Source organism: Sebastes fasciatus, chromosome 19 (genome assembly GCF_043250625.1).
Source record: "Sebastes fasciatus isolate fSebFas1 chromosome 19, fSebFas1.pri, whole genome shotgun sequence".
Lineage (NCBI taxonomy): Eukaryota > Metazoa > Chordata > Actinopteri > Perciformes > Sebastidae > Sebastes > Sebastes fasciatus.
In genome coordinates, this window is record NC_133813.1 from 2,732,230 (window position 1) to 2,756,113 (window position 23,884).

At 41.9% G+C, this 23,884-nt stretch overlaps 1 protein-coding gene across 4 annotated transcripts in view; it reads right to left on the reverse strand.

Annotated features, from left to right (window-relative positions):
* Positions 1–473: 473 nt before the first annotated feature.
* zfyve16 (zinc finger, FYVE domain containing 16) overlaps positions 474–23,884 on the reverse strand; it is a 29,056-nt gene continuing 5,645 nt past the window's right edge. For 2 of the 4 annotated variants that reach the window (XM_074618601.1, XM_074618603.1), the window contains exons 2-18: positions 22,251–22,359; positions 19,716–21,712; positions 17,596–17,692; positions 12,466–12,642; positions 12,213–12,352; positions 10,855–11,080; positions 9,033–9,155; positions 8,725–8,880; positions 8,423–8,647; positions 7,672–7,754; positions 6,733–6,837; positions 6,116–6,266; positions 5,940–6,020; positions 5,683–5,845; positions 5,040–5,145; positions 4,755–4,931; positions 474–4,361 (exon numbers count right to left, since the gene is read on the reverse strand). In XM_074618601.1, the coding sequence (XP_074474702.1) occupies positions 4,203–4,361; positions 4,755–4,931; positions 5,040–5,145; positions 5,683–5,845; positions 5,940–6,020; positions 6,116–6,266; positions 6,733–6,837; positions 7,672–7,754; positions 8,423–8,647; positions 8,725–8,880; positions 9,033–9,155; positions 10,855–11,080; positions 12,213–12,352; positions 12,466–12,642; positions 17,596–17,692; positions 19,716–21,712; positions 22,251–22,320 (4,236 nt within the window). In that variant the 5' untranslated portion in view covers positions 22,321–22,359 and the 3' untranslated portion in view covers positions 474–4,202. The remainder of the gene's footprint in view (positions 4,362–4,754; positions 4,932–5,039; positions 5,146–5,682; positions 5,846–5,939; positions 6,021–6,115; positions 6,267–6,732; positions 6,838–7,671; positions 7,755–8,422; positions 8,648–8,724; positions 8,881–9,032; positions 9,156–10,854; positions 11,081–12,212; positions 12,353–12,465; positions 12,643–17,595; positions 17,693–19,715; positions 21,713–22,250; positions 22,360–23,884) is intronic. The other 2 variants (XR_012591757.1, XM_074618604.1) reach the window with 2 other exon arrangements.

The following is a 23,884-nucleotide window of genomic DNA, read 5'->3' on the forward strand; positions in this document are numbered from 1 at the left end:
AAATGAATGTAGCCTATTGTCCTATCAAAAATATGAACTCTTATTGTGTTTCATTCAAACTTTTATACCAATGATTCCAAAAATAACTCATTATTTAAAAAAAAAAAAAAAAAAAAAAAAAAAACCTCTATGCTTACAGTTTATCTTTTATACATTTGGACTAAAGTGAGACGAGATGCGTGCCCTAAAAAATGGAGGAAACGGAGACTTTGACTTCTGCAAAGCTACTTTAAACAGTTCATGCTAACCTGGTTGCATTTTACAGGGATGAAACCTCTCCGCGCTCTTATATTCTGACTTTAAAGATTTTTTTTTTTAACCACAAGACTCGTACGAGGAAATTGGCAGTTCAGATCAAGCTTTAGATATTTTGGAAAAGATGACGGTGAAAAAAAAAAAGGGGGCGCCGTTATCCTTCATTAAAAACCTACGCAACACTGAGCTGTCTGCTGTTTTAATGGTTCTAAAGTGCCTTAAAGCTGCTGTGGAAATACATGAAATAAATTCAAAACATTACACCGGTTTCATGCTTTTCACCGTCTGGTAAAATACTTAGTGAGTTCCTGCTCCAAACAGCACCTGAGAGGACTCCTGCTGAGCTCAGGGCACCAACAACGGACGTTTATTTTAAAGCATTTGTTCAATATTTTAGGAAATCTGCTCGTTAACTTTCTTGCTGAGAATTTGGGCTTTTTCCCACCTGAAAGTCTGAACCAAGGTTTGTGTTTTTGTTCCATTGTAACATTTGATCCGGTTAGTTTTGGTTTCACGTTGCAATGATGCGAGCGCACTTAAGACCTCAACATGACGTACCTATGTCCTGTCGTCTACGTCCTGTTGTCTTCACCTACATGCTGTTGTTGTCGCCTGTGTCCTGTCATCGTTTCCCAAGTCGTGTCGTCATCGTGTGTCCTGTCGTCATTGTTTACATCCTGTCGTCATTGTTTACGTCCTGTCGTCATCGTCTATGTCCTGTCGTCATCGTCTATGTCCACTCGTCATCGCCTACATCCTGTCGACCTCGCCTAGGCCCTGTCGTCAACACCTACGTCCTGTTGCCAATGCCTAGGTTCTGTCGCCAACGCCTAGGTCCTGTCGACATCGCCTAGGTCCTTTCGCCAAAACCTAGGTCCTGTCGCCAAAGCCTAGGTCCTGTCGCCAACACCTAGCTCCTGTCGCCAACGCCTAGGTCCTGTCGCCAACGCCTACGTCCTGTCGCCAATGCCTAAGGCCTGTCGCCAATGCCTAACGCCTGTCGCCAACACCTAAGGCCTGTCGCCAACGCCTAAGGCCTGTCGCCAACGCCAACGCCTAAGGCCTGTCGCCAACGCATAGGTCCTGTCGCAAACGCCTAGGTCTTGTCGCCAACGCCTAAGGCCTGTCGCTAACGCCTAGGTCCTGTCGCCAACTCCTAAGTCCTGCCGTCGTCACCACCTACGTCCTAACGTCACCGCCTAAACCAAGATCAAACGATGAAGGTGTGAAAAGGCCCTATAGATAAGAAGATCGATATCACTCTCATGTCTGTATGGTAAATACGATATACAGACAGACAGAACCTGCCAGTGTGCTTCAGAACATGTCGGATAAGTTCGAAACCAACTTCCATCACACCTGTCCGTGTCCGACCATTTCTGTAACTTTCCAAAAACGGCAATCCGACATTCAAACTCACACCTACAAAAACAAGACATAAAAACTACGAGTTGTTTTGTGCTGAGCTATTTCTGTAAAAACCACAACTTGTTGTACAAATGAAACAGACAACATATAACACGTTAACTTGAGGTGCGGGTTGGTGGATTTGGTTACCTTTGGACAGAGCCAGGCTAGCTGTTTCCCCATTTCCAGTCTTTATGCTAAGCTAAGCTAACCGGCTACTGGCTGTATCTTTATATTTAACCGGAAGATATTTGAGAGTGGTATCAATCTGCTCATCCAACTATCAGCAAGCTAATGAGCATATTCCTAAAAATGTCAAACTACTCATTTAAAAGTTAAAAAAAAAAAAAAAAGGAGTGAGATGACTTTCAAAATGATCATTAAATGCGATAAAGATTTAATCAGCTGTGCAAAATCTGATCTCAAAAACTGAAGCAGACATCGTAAAATCTCTTGAAGTAAAGAAAAATCATTGGTATTTGAGCTGGAGCTGGGAAATACTGGTCAGCAATGAGAGAGGACGCTGTGTTACTCATACAGTAACAGCTGCTCGATCCAAAAGTAAGATTATTTAGACAATGAAAGTGTAGCAGAAGCATCTTGGCGGAGACCAACGGTAGCGCAAAAAATGAGAAAACCAGCAAAAAGTTAGCTTTAAATGGACAGGACACTCGCTTTGTTGTCGTCGTCCAAAACACACCATCACATCTTCACTAAATCATTTGTGAATGAAGAGGAAGCTCTAAATGGAGCGATTACCACTCTTAAAGTGACAAAACCAACTTGTCAAGACACATTTATCCTCCTGCGGTGATGAGCTGAACACGAAAGCTGTTACAGACACACAGCGGGCCTCGTGCAAGAAACACTCGTACGCACATATTTCGTTATAAAGTGTCTAATAGTCTTTTCACCATATCACCGTTATCGTGGCTGCCAATCCAGGTGAACGTCCTCCGTTATAACACCCGACAACAACAACATCTGTGTAATAATCTCTCATCCATCTCCGTCGACATGGCCACCATCAATATTCAACTTTCTTTCTTTATTTCTGTCAGTGTCGGCTCCCTCTAATACCACAACTAGGGATGCACCGATACCACTTTTTTCAGACCAAGTACTTACATTTGGGTACTCGCCGATACCGAGTACCGATACGAGTACTTCTCTGTGCCAAAAGACCCTCGTTAACAGCCAGCTGGAGGGTGTGAGCGACACACGGCAGGCTGGGGAGTCCTGCATACGAGGCGGTGTGCCGCGACCGGCTCTAGGTCGGCTTGGAAAGGCTCGGGGCGAAGGTGCTTCACGGGGCCGTGGACAAAGTGTCACCGGGGTGGACTGTCCTTAGTGAGCCCCAGCCGCGTCGTTCCCCTAGATTGGGGCTCGGCCCACGTAAAAGGCGCCAGGGGTCTGCAGCGATGTCTGCAACCCACCCAACCCGTCTGGAAACACGGACCAAGGAGTCTAACGCACGCGCGAGTCAGAGGGTGTAAGCAAAACCCCGGGCGCACCACCGGCCCGTCTCGCCTGCACTATCGGGGAGGTGGAGCGTGAGCGCTTGCGATAGGACCGAAGAGATGGCGACGAGGGGTTAAAATCACGCTGCTGTAAAGTGATATCGGAGCCGTTTTGCGAGTACGAGTACGTGAGCACATTCGGACCCGATACCCGATACTGGTATCGGTGCATCCCTAACCACTACTGATCTGCTTAATCCCCGAATTTCTTTTGTTTTTACTCTTTGGTGACATTTTTGTGATTTACGCCGACTATCACATCTCATATCGTTCATCAGGTTGAAACGAGACGAGTTTGTGCAGGTGAACGTGACTACGTCATACGAGCAAAACTTAATTGAAAAAAGTCTGAAGTTTAGGACCCGGACATGTTCTTGCACGAAGCCCAGTGTTTTCCTGTGCAGTATCATCATAAACCAGCATATGTAATGAAAGCATAGTACCTTGAGAGGAAATGAGCGTTTGTTTTTAAGAGCGGGGGCGAGCACCTGATCACACCGAAGTACTGAATACTGCAGTCAGTAATGTCCCCTTTGCTTTAATATCATCATTTCATTCAATAAGCCCATATTAAAATATAATAAATACATCCAAATGAGACATTTCGGTAGAGCGTCTGTGGGAAACATTCACTGAGGAGCTCCGAGCCGACGGAGGCCAGCAGGGAGCCTGGAAGGCAGAGCAGAAGAAGAAGAAGAAGAAGAAGAAGAAACGGTTTGGTTGTATTTGGTCATGTCGTAAATCCTTGTTTAGTGTTTGGCTTCTTGTATTAAAGCAGCTTTGGTGAGCACGAAAAAACACATGACGCTTCCTTTAACAGAAAATCAGTTTACATCCCTCCGTCCCCGACCTCGGAGTGGGGATGTTGTAGCCGGCGGCTGCTCGTCCTCTGTGACCGGCTGCATGTGGAGCTGTCGCATTAACACGTCCTGCCACAGCTTCTCTCTCTCTCTGTGCTCAAAACCACCTTCTGTTAACTGGAGGTTCTCAATACTTTAGAAGTGTGTGTGTGCATGTGCATTAGATGGCGTGTGTGATGTAGAAGATGAACTCCATGTCCATGGCAGTCTGTGGGACACTAGCGCTACCTCCATGGATGACGGGGATCAGAGCGCTGTCCAGCTCGTTCATGTAGCGCTGAGGGAGGAGCCTGCCTCCGGAGCCGGCCTGGTACTCCACCTGAGAGCAAGAACACGCAGATATAAACCTGCTATTTCTGCACAGCTGATAAAGATCAACCTACACCAATATTATCAGTATTATACTATAGTAACACTTTATGTTCATAGAATTAGATTCCATCAAAATCTAACGAAATATTCAGTTTCAATCCATATTTGTTGACGTTTAGTTTTTCAAAAACAACATTTTCACTGCAGGTACTGTCCTTAAAGAAAGTTAATTTAATAAAAAAAGACTAATTAATTTAATCCGATGAATCACTTTGTTCAAATTGAGGATTTTGTATTTCTTAAATATGACGACAGACCTTCGAAGCTTCATTTGAAAACCTCAAAAGAAGCTTTGAATGTAAAAAGAAATAACCCTATAGTTAGAAACATGAGTTTTTACCATATCAGCCTGCGTAGAGATGCGAAGGGAGAGCGAGTTGATGCCGCAGGAGGTGAGGACGGCGAGGTGAGGAGTCAGAGCGCTGCAGGCGGCCAGAGCCATCTCCTTCTGAAACACGCTGCAGGACGACAGCACCGACGCCAGGCTGCAGTCTGGAGTCTTCAGCTGGTAGAACACCTGGAGGGACATTCACACATTCACAGATCCGGACCGTCTCCTAAAACTCAGACTGGAAACTTTTATCCAGCGGATGAAATGTGTGCAAAAAATTTATTTAAAATTCACCTCGGTGCACCTGATGGTGCGCCCGTCCGACTCAAACTCGGTGTCCTGCTGCATCCTCACACTGCCGACTCCATCCAGAGGTCTCCCATCAACCCCGCTGCTTCTGCTGCAGAGGAACATTACAGAGACAAAACCACATTGCAGATAATTTGACAATTAATATTGTAAATAAATAAAAAGTCACACTCATTCCCTTTAGAGCTCAGTGACCAGGGAAACGCCTCCCATTTGTGCACAGCCAGTAATGTTTATGTTTATAATTCTGCAGCACCATAAATATAGGGGAAACACTGCTTTTGCATTTTGGCATTTTTCCACTGTACTGACCTCGTACCAAACCGTGTAAACCCGGGTATGAACCAAACTGTGACTTCTGTGTAAACTCAAGAAAACACTGAATAATATCAAAATAGCAAAAACATCTGATTTTATTACTAAAACCTGCAGCACAGCGAGTTACTCCACATATAACCAGCTGGATTAAAGAGAGTGTGTGTGGTATGATAGCAGAGCAGCGGAGGACAGATTGCTCAACAGTGTGTAAACAGTGTGTGTGTGTGTGTGTGTGTGTGTGTGTGTGTGTGTGTGTGTGTGTGTGTGTGTGTGTGTGTGTGAGAGAGAGTGTGTGTGTGTGTGCCGTTACCCCGAGTTGACCGGTGAACTCCAGTCGACCCAGCGGACAGTGACGTTTTCTCGGAGCTCCCCTCCGTCGTTCCTGCCGCAGGGTATGTGGAAGTCCGTCTGCTCCCTCAGGGCCCCGCGCAGAGACTCCATGGTCTCTGGAGGGATCTGAACCATCAACCCGTCTGACACACACACAGAGAGCACACATCTCAGTTAGGGTTGGTCTAGAAACAGTCAAACTTTGTAGAGTAAGAGTCAACTAATCAGTAACTTTACCTTCAACAATGCTGGACTTGGCAATGAAGCCCGAGGAGGCTTTCAGGGCTCCATTGAACACCACAAAACTGGCCCCCGTCACTGGAACAAAACCCAGACCAGCAGAACGATGTTATTTTGCTGACTCGTCTTCTTTATTTTGATTTGACCGAGGCAGGATCACTGATGTCTCTCACCTGTGCGGGTCTGGTCCGGCTTGCTGTTGGCCTGCGTCTGATAGTTTCCCTCTTCGTTCTGGAAACACACCAGGTGAGAGTCGGCCTCCGAGCTGAACCTCGCTCCGATGCTGATGACGTGCTCGTTGGATGAATTCACCACCTTCTGCATCTGTAAAACACAGACGACACATTCACGGTACTGCAGAGCTGTGTGCTTTAATCTAAAGGCCCTTTTACACGGTGCGATTCTGAACTATCAGACGAAAGCTGACAATCCTGAGACAAACTTGGTCTTTGGCAGCGGTGGAAGAAGTATTCTGATCCTTTACTTAAAGCTACTACAAGGAACTTTAATTGTTGATAATGTTGTAATCAACCATCTTGATAAGAATATTAAATACTTGACAAATCTCCCTTTAAGGTACATTTTGAACAGATTAAAAATGTGCGCATAATTTGCGATTAAACCTGTTTCTAGGGCTGATTGGTGAAGTTGAAATGAGGAGTTATCTGATATGATACCTCCTAATTCCACTACAAAAACCTAAATAACGTGACACCTGGCTGGAGGGAGATCACCAGGAGAATGAGTTTATTTCCCAAAATGTCGATTAATTCCTTCACAGCTCTCTTACCTCGTTGAAGCTACTTTTGGGAATGTCGATGTAGCTGTGGCCCATCTCCATGTGGATCCTCAGGCCCTCCACGACCGACAGACTGTACTGGTAGTTCCTCAGGTCCTGTGGATTAAACAGTTCACTCAACACTGAACAATGGCTGCAAAGTATTTAAAAAATATATTTTCATGTTTGCATTTTGGTGCACAGACTTTGTATTCCTGCCTCCAAATGAAATCAATAAGGAGAGAAAACAAGGAACTCTAAACTGAAACCACAGAAACTCTCTTTGTGTTAGTCCAGGGGTCAGCAACCTTTACTATCAGAAGAGACATTTTAGGCAAAAAATAAAATAAAAAATCTGTCTGGAGCCGCAAAACATTTGATCATTGTGATGAAGGTAACACAGTTTATAGTCTAAGTATATAGTATATAAGTCTAATGCAGTGAGGGCCAAAGAGACAATGTACTATGGAGTATTAGGGCCACATTGAGGGAAAAAACATCTGAGATTTACAGAATAAAGTCGTAATATTACGAGAATAAAGTCATAACTTTACGAGAAAAAAAGGAAATAACACATAAAATTACTACTTTATAATATTATGACTTTATTCTCATAATACGACTTTTTTTTCTCGTAAACTTCTGAATTTATTCTCATAATATTACGACTTTATTCTCGAAATCTGGGATTTAAAAATTGAACTGGTTCTAATCTTACTTAAGAAAGAAAGCTTTGGCACTGGTTTATAATTACACAGTAATGAAACACACACACAGACGTCTTCAGTGCCATTTGGGAGCTGTAGGGAATAATTAACAGCCGACAGCCACTTCATTAAAGGTAGTTTAAACTCCTGGTTTCAGTGGGATTAAGAACTAAAGTAAACGGCTTTAGATCTGATGACAACAAAAGTTATCTCTCTGCTGCTGTTTCAGTGTTTCAGTACTCACAGCCAGTAAATTCATGATGGTGTGTCCCGTCTCTCGATACACAGAGTCCCGAAAACGGACACTTATCAACGTAGTGGGATAGACTGGAAAAGAGAAAAGCATTCAGTTTGTTATCAGAACAGTACTGGTTAGAAACACTGTAATTAATCATCTTTATCTGAAAAGTATAAATAACTTGGTGACTAATTTACGGACAATAATGTACAAGGTTTATTTTAAAAAGGCATAAAATAAAAATATGATATAAAAAAAATAATTTCTCATTTAGAGATGTTTCTCCTCAAACAATTCTGTATAAAATAACCTTTAAAGCCGCAACTAACAATTGTTTTCATCATCTCAAATTAATCATTCAGTCTACAAAATGTCAGAAAATACATAAAGATCACAATTTTTTTTAAATCGCAATTTCTTAAAGCCCAATTTGACGACTTCTAATGTCGTTTTGTCCGACCAACGGTCCAAAATTCAACGATATTCAGTTTAATAGCACGTAAGACGAAAACAACTCTGTAAATTTCTACAATTGGGAAGAAAAAATCTAATAATTTGGGGCATTTTTGCTCAGAAAAAAAAGATTTATCGACTCAAATATTTTCAGATTAATCGACTAACTGTCTCATCTCTAATCATTTAGGACAAATAGACGGCAAAAACAGTATTAAATGTCTGTTGTTGAACTGTTGTGAGCTCCAGACAACATGAAACTATACCAGTGAAACAACAGTACAGCACAGGAAGCCACACACACCGCTGTACTCAGCTCCGAGCCGTAGAAGCAGCCGCAGAGGAAAGACTTTGGCCCAGGGCACCTCCAGCTTCTGGACCAGGAGGCCGAACAGGAAGGGCTGAGAGGGGAGTGTGAGGCCATCTAGAGGCTGACAGGTGTGAGAGAAGAAGAGCATCCCAGCGTGGTCCTTACTGCCCAGAAAACTGCTGGTGAACGTCACGTTATCCAGCTCCTCCACGAACTTCCCTGTAACAGAAGATCACCATCTGTAGTCTTTGTTTTTTTACAAAGGTAGACGAGAGGTCTGCATGTGCTGTATCTACCTTTTTGGGCTTCATGGTAGATGTTGAGATAGAGCGTGAAGAGGTCTTTTGGAAGAGTTTTTTCTTCTGGCAAACACTCCAATAAAAACACCAACTCTCTCTGTCCCAGAGCCTGCAGCCCGTTAGAGCCGAAACACCAACACTGACGACTGGAGTCTGACGGAGAAAACAAAAAACACAGGATTAGATGTGTGGAGAGCATGAAAACATTAATAATACAGCTGATTCAGAACTTTTCAACAGAAGTGCACGTGGAAAGCATCTAAAGATAATTCAAGATTTGAAGATCTGAGATATATTTGACTCACATGTGACCAGTTTGACGTTGACCAGCAGGTTGCCGTTGAGAACAAACGTCAGCGGTCGCGGTCCTCCCTCCTCTAATAAGTGCAGAATCTGACACGGGGCCGGACTTTCTTCAACCAAAACATCTGAGAGGAAAAACACATTTAAAGTAACATACATGAGACCCAAAACAATAGCGTGATTACGTCACATTTATCTGTTGAAGTGACGGCTTTTTGGCAGTCAGACAGACAGTTGACTTTTACAGCTTTATTCAGACGTGACAGCTCATTTACGTACGATCTGATGCAGGAGAGGGAGCGATATCACTGCTGAGAAACAGCGGTGAGTCGAAAAGTAATGATACGAAGGAAAACAAGTGTTTTCTGTTCTCACTCAGGCTGCATCAGTTGTGCTGCCTGTTTTATAAACTCTAACAAGATGTTAAGTTGTATTTCTATGCTTGCATTTTATTCCTATTTGCTGACATGCTGCAAAGTTTTTGTTAGGATATTAATTTAATTAATGAAAATATAAAGAGGGGGACAGGTGGACTGATTGTTGCTGTGGTTGTAACAAGGAAAATATATATTTTTATAGACTCATCTGACATGAGAAGAATCTCTCCGACATTATAAAATTGGCTCATTCAAAACGTTTTATTGTTTATTAAACTGATTTTATTTTCTTTGAGCAGAGGACATGATAGTTAGGTGAGAGATTTTTTTACAGTGATCTTAATCAGGCGAAGAAGACGTGCATTTAATATCTCTCTGTGTATTTAACCTTGTCCAGCAGCAGTACAGGGTTATTACTGTAAACTAAAAATGAAATAAGCAGTGACGAATATTGTCGTAATGATATTGATAAATGATATTGCCTGGTTAAAAAACGGTGTTGATTCATTTGTTTTAGTTTTTAGTTATTATATATCACTACTGAGAAAAAGGAGGCATGAATTTCCACCAACTCTAGTGACACTGAACCACAGAAAAACTGAAAGGACTTGACGTTCCAGCAGATGGCGCTGTGTTGCAATTGCTCGGCAATTAATCCCTGTTGTTTTTCATATTCGGTCTGGTCTTGTCGAATTAAATAAGAACATGATTTAAATATTCATGGATCATACACCATTTAACCACCGATATGTTAAATAACTGGTTCTGGTAGTGAAAGAGGATTCAAGTTGATTCCCAAATCAAAAGATTTCAACATTACGGTCATTCCTACACAGTTTTCCAACCATGTATGTTTTATGTAGAGCTGCAAAGATTAATCCATTAGATGTCAACTATTAAATTAATCGCCAGCTATTTTGATAATTAATTAATCGGTTTGAGTTACTTTTTAAGAAAAAAAAAAGAGTCTAAATTCTCTGATTTCAGCTTCTTAAATGTGAATATCTTCTGGTTTCTTTCCTCCTCTATGACAGTAAACTGAATATCTTTGAGTTGTGGACAAAACAAGACATTTGAGGACGTCATTTTGGGCTTTGGGAAACACTGATCCACATTTTTCACCACTTTATAGACCAAACAACTAATCGATTAATGAACAGAGTAATTGACAATGAAAATAATTGCTAGTTGCAGCCCTACTTGTATGTATATACTTCTGAGACATCACAGCTGACCCTAACAAAAATAAACTAAAATTAAATGTATAAAAACTAAACCTTAACCTTAACTAAAACTAGTAAACCACTCTGAAAACTCAAAACTAAACTACATGAAATGTAAAAGTTAAAACTAAAATAAAATAAAAATCTTGCATTAAAGTGACTCAGTTATTCAGCCCAACATAAAACCACAGAAACCATGCTAATACACTGAAATAAACACGTACCTCCTGCTCCATCCTCTCCGGTGGTGATGAGCAGAGGAGGGAGCTCATCCTCGTTATCTGGCAGCAGGCTGGGAACCCTCTTCACAGAAGTACCGATCCCAGAGAGCAGAGCGTAGTCCCAGGGTCCGGACACCGGAGGACGAACCACCTCCACAGTCCCAGAAGCTTCGGGGGCCGAGGAGCCACCGAGTCCACCGAGTCCACCGACTCCATCCTCCGAACCAGGCTGAAAGAGGAGAGGGTCAGTCACGACGGTACTGTTGTACTTCAAAGGATTTTACTGCTCATAATATTAAGATATACCGTAAAACTGAAATTACTATAGCGGGTATTTATTTACTTAAATCACTGAAATCAACTGCCGTCTATTTGGGACGGGCAATTCATTCCTTTTGCACAAAACTCATGCTCAGCAAAGATGGGAAATACTATCACACTGATTATTTAAACCAGTATTAATATTACTTGTATGAAAATGAGGCTTTCAGATAAGAAAGAAATTATGAATCCTTCATTTGACCAAGCTCCGAGACAGTAAACGACGCTCGTCGAACCCTGACGGATTTAAGGAATATAATCGAAAATTGAACACATCTTGGGACTTTATGATCGCTTCAAGGGTAAGGAGTCGCCTCTTTTTATTCGTGTCTCTTGTTTACCACTGTAACAAATAGTTTGAAGCTTAATAACGTTAACATTATGATTATTATTACTGTAATAACTCACAGAAACACTGCATGTCTTCTCTTTCTTTCTATCTCTCTCTTTCAAACACACAAGTGACGCGGCGCTCAGCGTCTCTGACTGTAACTGTCTCAGTCTTCAGTCTAAAAGTCAATACCGATGTAATCACTCTTTAAACACTCTGCTTCAATCCCATATTTGTTGGCGTTAATCCTTTCAAAAAATGTTCACTGCAGTCAAAAAACAGAAAGGGAGGCACGCACCTAACGGGGCGACCTAGCAGCCGTTAACAGCGCCATCAACTGAATGAATTATACTCTGGTTTCCGTTAAATTAAGTTTTATGGTATATAATGTGGTAGAAAGCTCAGTGAAGCACCTATTAAATCTAATAAAGGGAGAGCTGTGGTGTTTCTCAGTGGGGTCGTATGAGGTACTTCTCCATAGTCAGTGTATTACCTCCAGTAGATGGAGTTTGGAGTACCAGCAATGTAAACTATGGAGAAGAACCTCATACAACCTCACTGAGAAACACCACAACCATCCCTTTAACCACCAGGGGAGGAACACAACTTTCTCAAATGTAAAAGGTGCTAAAAGCTTGAGTACTAAAACTAAGAATGTAGTGTTTCCGTGTAGTAGCTGGGCTGTGTGGATGACGTATCCGTGTCTTACTGTTGTTTGGTCTGGAGACACGGCGCTGAACTCCTGGGAGCTCCGGCGGCTCGTCACCGACAGCTTGGTGGTGTCTGCCACCTCTCCGTTGGGCAGGATGCCATCAGCGAACCACACTCGCTTCTGTTCACGAGGACAACCTGATAAAACACACCGACAACACAGACGTCTTTTCAAAGGGTGCAGTCCAGGAAAGCACAACACTGACAGTAAAAGCACAGAGTATGTTTACAGTATTTAAGAGTGATCGTACTGTCGTTGTTTGGGTGTTTGAGAACGGACACGGGCACCATGACGGTGGGCGGGGGGGAGTTAAGAGTGCCGGCGGCTCGAGCCTGCTGCAGAGGGGGGATGGTGCTGCAGTACTCAGATGGGACGTTGGGGTTTGGACTGGGACCCGCAGGACTCATCATCCGCTCCAGGGCCTGGGCTGCAAGGAGGAACATGTCATAGACGGGTGTTCATTTTAGCACAAAATCCACTAATTTTAATCTACTGCTAACTCAGATATCAGCCTTAATGCAACTTCACTTCATTCATTGTTTTAGCCTCACTAGCTACAAACAAATAACTTTAGCTACGTTTATGCCTAGCGTCCACGCTGCTGACCCCGTCTTAGTTTTAAAACTCCGGGGTTGCATTTTAGTCTGGACGGACAGAAACAGAGAGGTTTAAAAACGATGACGCAGACGCCCACGTTGGCTTCTTGATTGGGTCTTATCAGTCATGACATGTTCCTCATGTCCCATCACGTGAACCTTTTGTGGATTTCAGTGAAATGTCTCCACAAAAATTGGATGCATTGCCGTGGATTTTATTGCAGACATTCATGTTCCAGTCAGGATGAACTGTAATGACTTTAGTGATCCCTTCATTTGACATCCAGCGCCATCATTTGTCCAATGCTTTGGTTTTGTGACCACATTACCTGAAACACTAATCACATTCTCATCAGCCTCAGCTTCACTTTGTGTTTTGCACTAATAAAGCTCATAGTTCACACTACAAGACTTTCAAAGTGGTCAGATCTCTGTACTGTTCACACGGCACAACTCGCTGTCTTGTAATCGGGAGTCTTGTAGTCCTCACAAACTACGAGATCTTTCACCAGCAGGAATCCCCGATGAGGTCACGAAAACACACAAGAAATACACGATAAATGACGTGATACCATACGAGAGACACATCGCTGATGTTGTTGTTGGCACGTGTTCACAAAATAGCCTGTTTCCACACTCTTTTTTACCATTTATTCCTCTCGGTGCAACAACAACTCTGCTGATATTTAGCTAGATATCTGGGATGTGTCTGCGAGGTATCGACTTGTGTCTTTGAGCAGTTCACACATAACGATCGAGCGCCGATGTGCGAGCAGCGAGCCGACACGGATTTGCCTCTGAACTGGTGCTTTTGTCGGGGAGCTCCAAAAACTGTCGGGGAGTGGAAAATAAAGTTGTGTGTAGTGAGAAGTAGGCATTAGCAAATGTTAGCATGCTGACATCCTAAACTAAGAAGGTTAACATTACTTCCTAAACAGCATGTTAGCATTACCTATACCTATATATATATATATATATATATATATATTTTATAAATACATATATATATATATTTATATATATTTATTTTATAAATATATATATATATATATATATATTTATATATATTTATTTTATAAATATATATATATATATATATATATATTTATTTTATAAATATATATATATATATATGTATAGGTATAGATAAATGTTTGCATGCCAACATGCTGTTACTATACTGCTAGTAATGCTAATGCTGTTACTATAGGTCAATTTAAACCCTGATTACTAACGACTCCGCTCTTGAACTGTTTTTAAAGGTGTTCTGTTGTTTGTTTGTTTGTTTGTTTTCTTGTTAATCATTTTTGTGTGTGTATTTATTCTGTTTTAATTGTACTCTCGACATCATTTGAAAATGAGGACAAGGCATTCAATGATTCCTTGAGATTTAGATAAAGGCTGACTGAGAAGAGCAGGTAATGTCGTGTTTTCCTGTGTCACTGATTCTTTAAATCATCTCAAACACAAGCATGAAGAAGTGTCTTTGATACTCTGACAATATGAACTCTGAAACTGAAGGTGAGCTTGAAGCAATCGAAGATGAGAATTATACATTTTGTGCCAAGTCATCAGATATCAAATCAGATAATTCAGAAGCAGAACTGGAGCATGATGAGTGTGACTGTTCCAGTTCAGAGGACATTCAGCTGGACGGACAAACACGCAGTGAAACAGCCATGTTGGAATGACCACAAGGCACTGTGATTACTCTAATGACTCACTTGTGTTTGGGAATATATGTTAACACAGTACAATACTGCAGTATGTTTTGTGGTTTTACTATTATCCCAGACAAAATTGAACATCTGACTGAGAGCTCAGCTTCCCCTACAGAACATGATATATAGCGCAGATGAATTATTGCAAACGGGACAGACGTTGAGTTGTTGCTTCCAGGAAAGCTGGCTCAAGACCGAGGCCGGTTGCACTCTCTCAGAAAGTGCTGATGCAGCACTCGTCTACATTATATTGATTAAGCATCATAGATCTTTATCGATCTGTTGTGTACTGACAACCACTACAGGGTGGCTTACAAAAGCATGGGAACACACACACACACCACCACATCGGGAGGAAGCACAACATTAATTCAGAGTCCTGTTAGTTGAAACAGCATCACTACAAGGAGAGTTCTTTCACCTTGTTGTGCAAGGAAAGGATGACAAGGCATAAAAAAAAGTCATCCAGCGCTTCAGGCAAGTAAGAAATCCACTTTAGCACACAAATATCCCTCAACACAGATTATAAACACAACAACTAATAACAATAACAGCTTACCTCATCCTCATCATCATCATCCTCTCTGCTAAAACTCAACCAGTCCAAATCACTGCGACTCTACTCCTCAGTCTGACTTTAGACACTCCCATCACAGCTTTCCCTGAAGCCGCTCCTCGCTTTATTTCTGTTGTTAGCCGTGATAGCCTGTTAGCTTCAGGCTGGTGTATGCGTGTGCGGTGAGCCTCACATGCACCACACTGTTATGAGATGGAGAGCAAACGGAGGGAAGGAGGGAGGGAGGGGAAAAGAGGTGACGAGAGGAGAGAGGGATCGCGTCACACCGCTCGAGCATCCACCAGCCGCAAAAAGTGGATCACCTCTCTCTTCTTAATTTAGACGGCGTGTGCGAGCATCACATGTCTACTGCGTTAGGCGGGTCCTGTAGCGCACACACACACACACACACACACGCGCACACACAAAATCAAGGACAAATGCCAGTGTCCTGCTATAACTCTCCTCCCTCTCTCCTGCCCTCTCCATCCATCTTCCCCTCCCCGTCTCTCTCTCTCTCCGTGTCCATGCTGCAGTCTTCAGCTATAAAAAGGAGCCTCTCTGAAACCTTTTATCATCAAAGCAGACAAGTAAAACCAAGTCAACTGTGACACCAACGTGCTGTTTATGTTCATTAAAAGACAATATTCTGCATATGGATGTTTGAATTTGAATGAAAGAAAGCCCCTGAGCCACTTTGTGCCTTAAATATTCATCCGAGCTGCATAATGAAAACGTTACTGTGATGTTATTAAGTTTTAATGACTGATTCAGTCTATTTAAAGATGGACTCGTAGGTTTAGTCTGGTCCTGTGAGGGGATGAAAATACTCAAATCAATCTCACCGCTGTCTCGATTCACCTATGTATCACGATTTTTCATTCATTTTTGATGATTTTGAAATGGATTCTTTAATGCCAGAATCAATATCTTTGCTTCATTTGTGTCTATGTGGAGGTAGAAGGAAGTTACCGCTTTTATTGTTGTAGTCTGAGTAACGTGACGTCGTATCAGTTCCGTATCTGTCAAAAAACAAAACAAACCGCAGCTAGCCAAAACAAGAAAGTAGAAAACGTTGGAAGGTCAGCGTGGATACAACCTGCACTCTCACATGTTAAATCCAAAGTGGTAAACACTACACATCCAGTAAAGGATGGAAACACTTAAAGCTGCATGCTAACTCGAAAACGAAAACGAAAAGACCTATAAGCAAATTATTTAAACGTTTGTATAGGAATGATTCTGTCCAAAGCTTTTTAATCCATATAAACGGTTGATTGCTGTAACCATGATCACAATAAGCGGTTTCCACTGTATCACAGAGTCTGCCACCATACGATTCAATTCAATTCAGGGGCTTGGGATCGATATGAATCTAACACAACCAGTTAATATCATCTCACAAAAAAAAACAAAAAAACATGATTTGACAATTGTATTACTGGGCTCTTTCAGACATTGAAATAAAAAGAATAAAACTAGACCTGTTGTTCACTATAAAGTGTCAGGAGTCGACACAAATACCCCACACCTCACCTCGGTACTATTATTGACACGCAGTACACCTGAACCAAATGGACTGAAATGCTGTGCAATTCTCTGAAATATATTAATTATTTTTTTTAAATATTTTTTATGAGAGCTACAAGTTCTTTTAACATGGCCATGGAGCATATATACTGCATATTTGTATTCTGGGGGTATGGTTCCTGTGCAGAGGGTAGTTTAGTTTATTTATTGACTACACTGAGGGCGTTTTATGTTTTAATAATTTATTTATTTATTGTGTTGAGTTGAATGTGCTACTTATTTTTGTACTGTAATTAACTTGTGCCTTTTCTACTTTTTCTTTTCTTAAAGCTGACTCGGTGTAAACTGCTCAGAATTCCAATGTACTTATAGGTGACAATGGCAAATAAAACTCTTGAACCTTGAATCCCATCCAATTAGTTATTCTCAGACGGATATCGCTGTTTGTTGTACGTAGAGGCAGCGGCGCTGTCCCGTCCCGAAGCTTTGAATACCTTTAGAATATTTCTCACCGAGGCTTCGAAGCCCAAAAAATGGTATTCGGGACAGCCCTAATATTTATTTACACAGTTAATCCTCGATCAACAAGCAAAAGCACTTCAGAAAAGGAGGGAAATGCTCTCTGTTCCCTCCGTCTACAATAGAAGCAAATAACTTACTGAGAATTCTATTCTGTGCATTCACAGGTTTTAAGCTTAATATCACTTAAATCACAAAATGAAAAACCAGGAGATGCACTCACACACATCAGCTTCATCCAATTCACAACCGATCAGGTGGAAAGAATAAATCACCTCTGTTGTTTATGAGATGATTCTCAGCCATCAAACAACTCCTGAATGACTCCGTTAACAATCACACTCCCTTCCAGAACACTGAAGCCGTATTTGAACACTTACAGATGAGGATCTTCGCTCATAATGTCTGTAAGGAATATGTGGAAGTGAATCTCTGATCGGACCAATGGAGGGCCTTACCTCTGTGTATGGTATCGAAGCAGACGACACACACACGAGCCTCTTTCTCCAGATACTTCAGCTTACACTTCCTGTTGCAGCACACCGCACAGTAGACCTGCCACAGAGGAGACAGTGATGAGGCTAAAAAGCAACTCGCAAACGTAAGGATGAATGACAACAATCCACCGTAAACATGTGTGTCTATCTGGTCCGTTAAGCAGCAGCCGCCGTCATGCTGAGAACAATAACAAAGAGTCCTCTCTAATGCTGTTTTAATCACTGGCCCTTAAAGGACTTAGCTCCATGTTTAGGACACCCGGCTCAGTAGAGACCTATAGAGGAGCCGAAAACAGAAGTGCTGACTCATGCTCTCTGCGTCCATGAATCCACCGAGCTATATTTAGTCCTGGGGACGTAATCCGTTTTATTTAACTATTTATGAAACACGCACGCTTAATCATGAGAACTTTCACTTTAAATTTCACGTCACGTATGATATCAGTCTAAAAGTATGTATACAATTAGCATAAACAAATGAAAGTGAAACAAACACTGAAATAACTGAAGCTGATTAGACAATTTATTATAAATATTTGGTAAATTTAGTCAAATCATATTTGCATGTGTGTATGTATATGTATGTAAGAGCCAATTATACACATATTTATCTAGTTTATACAACAGTTTTTGTATAGTTTAAATAGCCACCATGTAGGATTATGATGTATACTATACTTATTATAGTGCTAGAATAGACATATTATTTATGACAGGATAGTGCCGAAACGCAGTTTTTTAGTGCGCATGGTAAAAAGGAGGCTTTTGGAAGATGCTGTGAAGTCTACGTAGGTGTGGATCGCAACAAGTTTTTGACCGTGTTATATATAGCATATTATAACATATAGTGAAAGTGTTATAACGTATATGGAATATCAAGTCGGTAGTGGACCGGCGAGATGTAACTTTGATGGAAACATCTGCCGTAACGTTGAAATTGCTTCTCAAATAAACCCTTGTTTAAGTTTTCCCTGCTTCCTGTGAGTACATTGGGTCTTTACAAAAAAGGATTGAAATTAATTGGAACATGATAACTGAGCTACGTTGCAGACTAAGTGGCCTAGGAACTTGAAGCATGGTAAAACAGCCACTACAATATATGTATGCGTATATATTATTTTTCCTTCTTTGATTTTTGTTGTTTGTTTTTTTACATGTGGTTATTTATTTTTTTTGGATTGCTTTCTACTGATTGGTTTATTTTTCTGCTTAATTTGTGTGCTTCTGTTGTCTTTTTCTGTATTTTTTTAATTATGTTTATGTTTTCTTTTCTTTTCTTTTGTTTCACTCTTTATGTTGAGGCAAGGTCCGTTTTATAAGCCTGTGGCTTCTTGACCTCTCCGGTCACATTTCTTATTTGTATCTGGATTTTATGAAGTTTTATGTGAGTGCAAATAAATAAACATATTTATAGTAGGGCTGCAATCGGTTAAAATATTTAATCGTGATTAATCACATGATTGTCAATAGTTGATAGCAATTAGTCGCAAATTAATCACACATTTTTTATCTTTTCAAAATGAACCTTAAAGGGAGATTTGTCAAGTATTTAATCCTCTTATCAACATGGGAGTGGGCAAATAAGCTACTTTATGCAAATGTATGTATATATTTATTTTTAGAAATCAATTAACAACACAAAACAATGACAGATATTGTCCAGAAACCCTCACAGGTACTGCATTTAGCATAAAACAAGATGCTCCAATCATAACATGGCAAACTGCAGCCCAACAGACAACAACAGCTGTCAGTGTGTCAGTGTGCTGACTTGACTATGACTTGCCCCAAACTGCATGTGATTATCATAAAGTGGGCATGTCTGTAAAGGGGAGACTCGTGGGTACCCAGAGAACCCATTTACATTCACTGATCTGGAGTTCAGAGGTCAAGGGACCCCTTTGAAAATGGTCATGACCGTTTTTCCTCACCAAAATTTAGTGTAAGTTTGGAGCGTTATTTAACCTCCTTTGCGACAAGCTAGTACAACATGGACAATATCTTTAACAGCCCTACATTTTAAGTGAAACTTCGTAAACAGTATAACGGATCCAATGAAGTGTCTGAGCTGACTAACATACCTTCCCGCAGGCTCGACAGTGATGCCGCCTCTTGGTGAAAGTGAACCTCTGGTAGCAGTTCATACAGTTGGGAGCTTCCGAGTCTGGAACCCAGGCCGGCTGTCTGCTCCCCAGCTCCTCCGCTCCCTCTCTCTTCCAGTTCACCGACAAGGCGCCGTCTGTGGGCGACTCCCCGGGGTACGGCGGGGGCTCTGAGAGTTCATCATACCCCACGCTGTAATCCTGATGCTCCTGAGAGGCGTACATCGGGCTCAAATCCCTGATGTTGGAATGCACCTCTGTAAGACTTGTGGGTGAACTGTCTTCTTCCTCCTCCGCTGTACTGAGCGTCTGAGCCTGCTCCTCTCCCTCCTCCCCTGCTGGTGGAGATCTAGCAGTTTGGCAGTGTAGCTGTTTAGGCCTTGCACCTCCATAGGAGGGCTGCTGATCGGGGCTACTGCTGTGCTGGGACTGGAAAGTGTTGCTGGTCAAAGAATGGTTTACACCAGAGGAGAGCTCTGGCTCTTCTTGGCAAGGAGGTCTGCAAGAGTCGGGGTTAAAACATCCCACTACAGACACACACATTGTTCTGTCGCTCTCTGGAGTAGCGAGACCCTCCAGGTCCTCCCGACCACAGCTCCTCAGCTCCCCTCCCACAAGCCTGCCTTCCAGATGTGACTCTGACAGACTCTCGGGTTGAGAGGTGCTGCAATAAGAGACCCCTCTACCTTGCTCTGCTTCCGTGTGGGCCTGCAGGAAGGCGTCCAGCTCCTCGTCTGTAACCAGCAGCTCGGCCTGGTCACTCTCTGGCAGGTATTCAAAGCCAAACTCGGGAGGATCGACTGGGCTGGGTTCTGAGCGGTCGCAGGAGGAAAGGTCTGCAGAGGGGACGGCAGGTGCAGCAGATTCAATAGAGAGATGCTGCCCCTCTGGTGACATCCTGCCCTCTGCAACCTGCTGGGACCCAGACGAGCCTGAATCCTCTAAATGTGACCTGGCTTCCAAGGCTGACAGGGAGTCTGCCTCTGTGCTTTCAGAGACGTCTGCTGCCTCATCACACGGCTCTGCAGCGTCCCCCGACTCATCCTCTGTGGTGTTTGTGTTCACCAGAGCTCCACACAGGGACACAGCTATGGGCAGGCATGATAAGCCCACCGATTCGCTGTCTGAAGCCTCCGACGTTAGACCGACAGAAGCCTCACCGTTATCTTCTTGTGACTCCTCTTTATTCACTGACGTTGTTTCTTTAATGCTATCAACAGGCGGAGTGGCCTCCGGTTCACAGTGGTCTAAAGAGTTAACCACCACTTGGTTTGTGCATGCCACCTCCTCACAGTCATTCTCCTCTTCCTCAGCTGACTCAGTGGTCCTTGGTGACAGTGAGTCATCCGTGGACTCGTTGCTCCGCTCCACCTCAGCAGGAAGGATGACGTCCAGCAGACTGAGCGAGGCCGAGTATCCACCGCTCTGCTCGGGGGAATCCAAACCCAGCAGTTCGTCATTCCCTGCAGAGGTTTGCTCTTCTGTGGTGTAGCCACTTTGCTCCTCTCTGTGTGCAGTGACCACAGGGGTGTCAAAATCCACCAGCAGCGTCTCCTCCTCCTCCTTCTCATCCTCCTCCTCCTCCATTTGCTTTTCCACCACGTCCAGCTCACTGAAAGCATCGTGGCTGTTTTCCCTGACCTGGATGGCCGAGCTTGTGTCGTTCACAAGGTCACACACCGGCTTCAGGGCCCTGTCCGGGCAGGGAGGGGCAGAGCTTTTAGCTGGCCGCCGATCCACAGAGGAGAGAAGGTCCACTCCGGTGAGAGGCTGACCTTGGACCTCTCTGTCGTCAGCGCTGTGGTTCTGACCGTGGGAGCGGTCAGGACAGTTGGTAGCAGAACCATAATGAAGAGAGTTGAGGTCGGGGAGGTTCGGTGGGACAGTGGAGGCCTCAGAGGATAAACACTGAGAGCCCAGTGAGGAGAAGGGGTACACAGCCGGCTTCAGGAAAACTGATTTGCATTCAAGTTCCTCTGTAATAAAATAAACAGAACAAAACATGTTAAACTCAGATACAGATAAAAAAAAATAAATATGTAAAGAAAAGAATACAGAAATAAATACGTTTGGGGGAATAAATAAGGGGTGAAATGCAAAGGTAAAAATCCTGCATAAATACATAAATAAATATGCACATTTAAAAATAAATAGAAAATAAATAAACACACAAATTTAAAAATAAATAGAAAATAAATGCATAAATAAATAAATAGAAAATTAATTAATTAATTTAAAAATGTATAAAATAAATAGATAATATTATTTCTTCTAACCATGATTGCTACCTACGCATTCAGATTTATAAACGTGTATGTGCACTAAATGTGTGTTTATTATTTAAATACATTTTATTCAATATGTAATTTTCTTTACATGTTTTTGCTTTTTTATTTTCTATTAATTTTACTTTATTATTTCAATCTTTACTCTGAATGTACCTTATATTTTTATATTTTCATTTACTATAATGAAAATAATCATTAGTTGCAGCCCTGTACTTCTGTATCTTACCAGTATTGAGCTCAAAGTCGTCGAGCAGTTTGTCCAGATCACAAACAGCTGCCTTGAAGAAGCTGTCCATGCTGGGCTAAAACAAAGGGCCCTGAACCCCCTCCAATTCCTACAGAGAGAGAGAGAAAAAAGACTTGATTTAACACTGGAAAAACAAAGTATTATTAATTCAAACACCATATTATTTCAGTCTAATATCTGGTGAAAGAACTCCGAGGTCAGTTCTGGGCACATTAAACCACTGTGACATTTGTGTTTACATATTCTAAATATTATCTTTATAGCAACAGCTGTAAGGATTAATGCAAAATAGTACTTAAGTGCAGTTCTTAAGTAAAAGTACTTAAGTATACAACCTGCATCAAACAGGAACTGTCACCATTATCGTCACACAGACCAGTTTCACAGCAAACATGTTATGATGCATCATGTGATCAGTCAACATGTGAGTAATAGTGATTAACACCAACTAATGGAGGCACTTCTTCAGGGTTTATACTTTGATTATTTAAGAGTTTTACTTTTCAGCTGGCTCAGTTAATTCTGTATAATCTACAATACAGTTTCTATTGATTCCCTATAACAAGGTCGAGGTTTGTGCACAACCACCTGAGGGCGACGTCATGACTTTTCCTCTGTACAGTGAGAGTCACATGGTCTAGTTTCAGACGGCACGACGCACCACTGAGAATGAACTGTTGCCAGAGGGAAATATTAATAACTGTGTTTTTGTTTCTCAAATGTCCTAATCTCAATTACAACACAAGGAAGATTAAGGGAAGATACCTGCACAAGGGACTCACAGTAAGAGCGAAATGTGTGATGACAATGTGCTTTTTGTGGCCAGCAAGCTATCTCCCTGATGTCAGCCGGTCATTGTTGTGAAATAAACCCCTGACAGGGCGATGTGTGGATTTATTTCACAACAATGACCCGCTAGTTGTAAATTATCCCACTTATTACACGGCTACCTACTTAAGAAATTAATAATTTGACACAAAAAAACGGTCCGCAAGTGTCTGACATCAGAAGTGCGCCCATAGCAACGGTCTGCTGTACACAGCAACGATCAGCTGTACATAGCAACGGTCTGTTATACATAGCAACGGTCTATTATACATAGCAACGGTCTGCTGTACATAGCAACGGTCTGCTGTACATAGCAACGGTCTGTTATACATAGCAACGGTCTGTTATACATAGCAACGGTCTAATATAAAGAAATAACAGACCGTAGAACGCCGTGATTGACCAATCAGAATTGAGTATTCAACAAAGCCGTATAATAAATGGTTATAATTATGGTTATATTCATGTACTTTGAAAATGTATCTGAAAATTAAACAAATAAAATCCCAAATCTGAAAATTGTATTTACAAAACTGTATATAAATCAAATCTAAGAAAATTAATTGAGTCAGAAATTGTGTGAAACTTTTATCACAAACATCAAACTTAACTAAGACAGTATTAAAAAGCTGTCTTCTGAAAGTCTGGTGGATAAAATTAAATGACACAAATATGTTGCAGCAAGTACATTTAGTCTCTCCCGTGATGAGGTTGTGTCTAGAAGGTAACCCGTGAAAACCTCTCGTTAGACTCGCTGCCCGACTACCTACCCTAACCTTAACTAT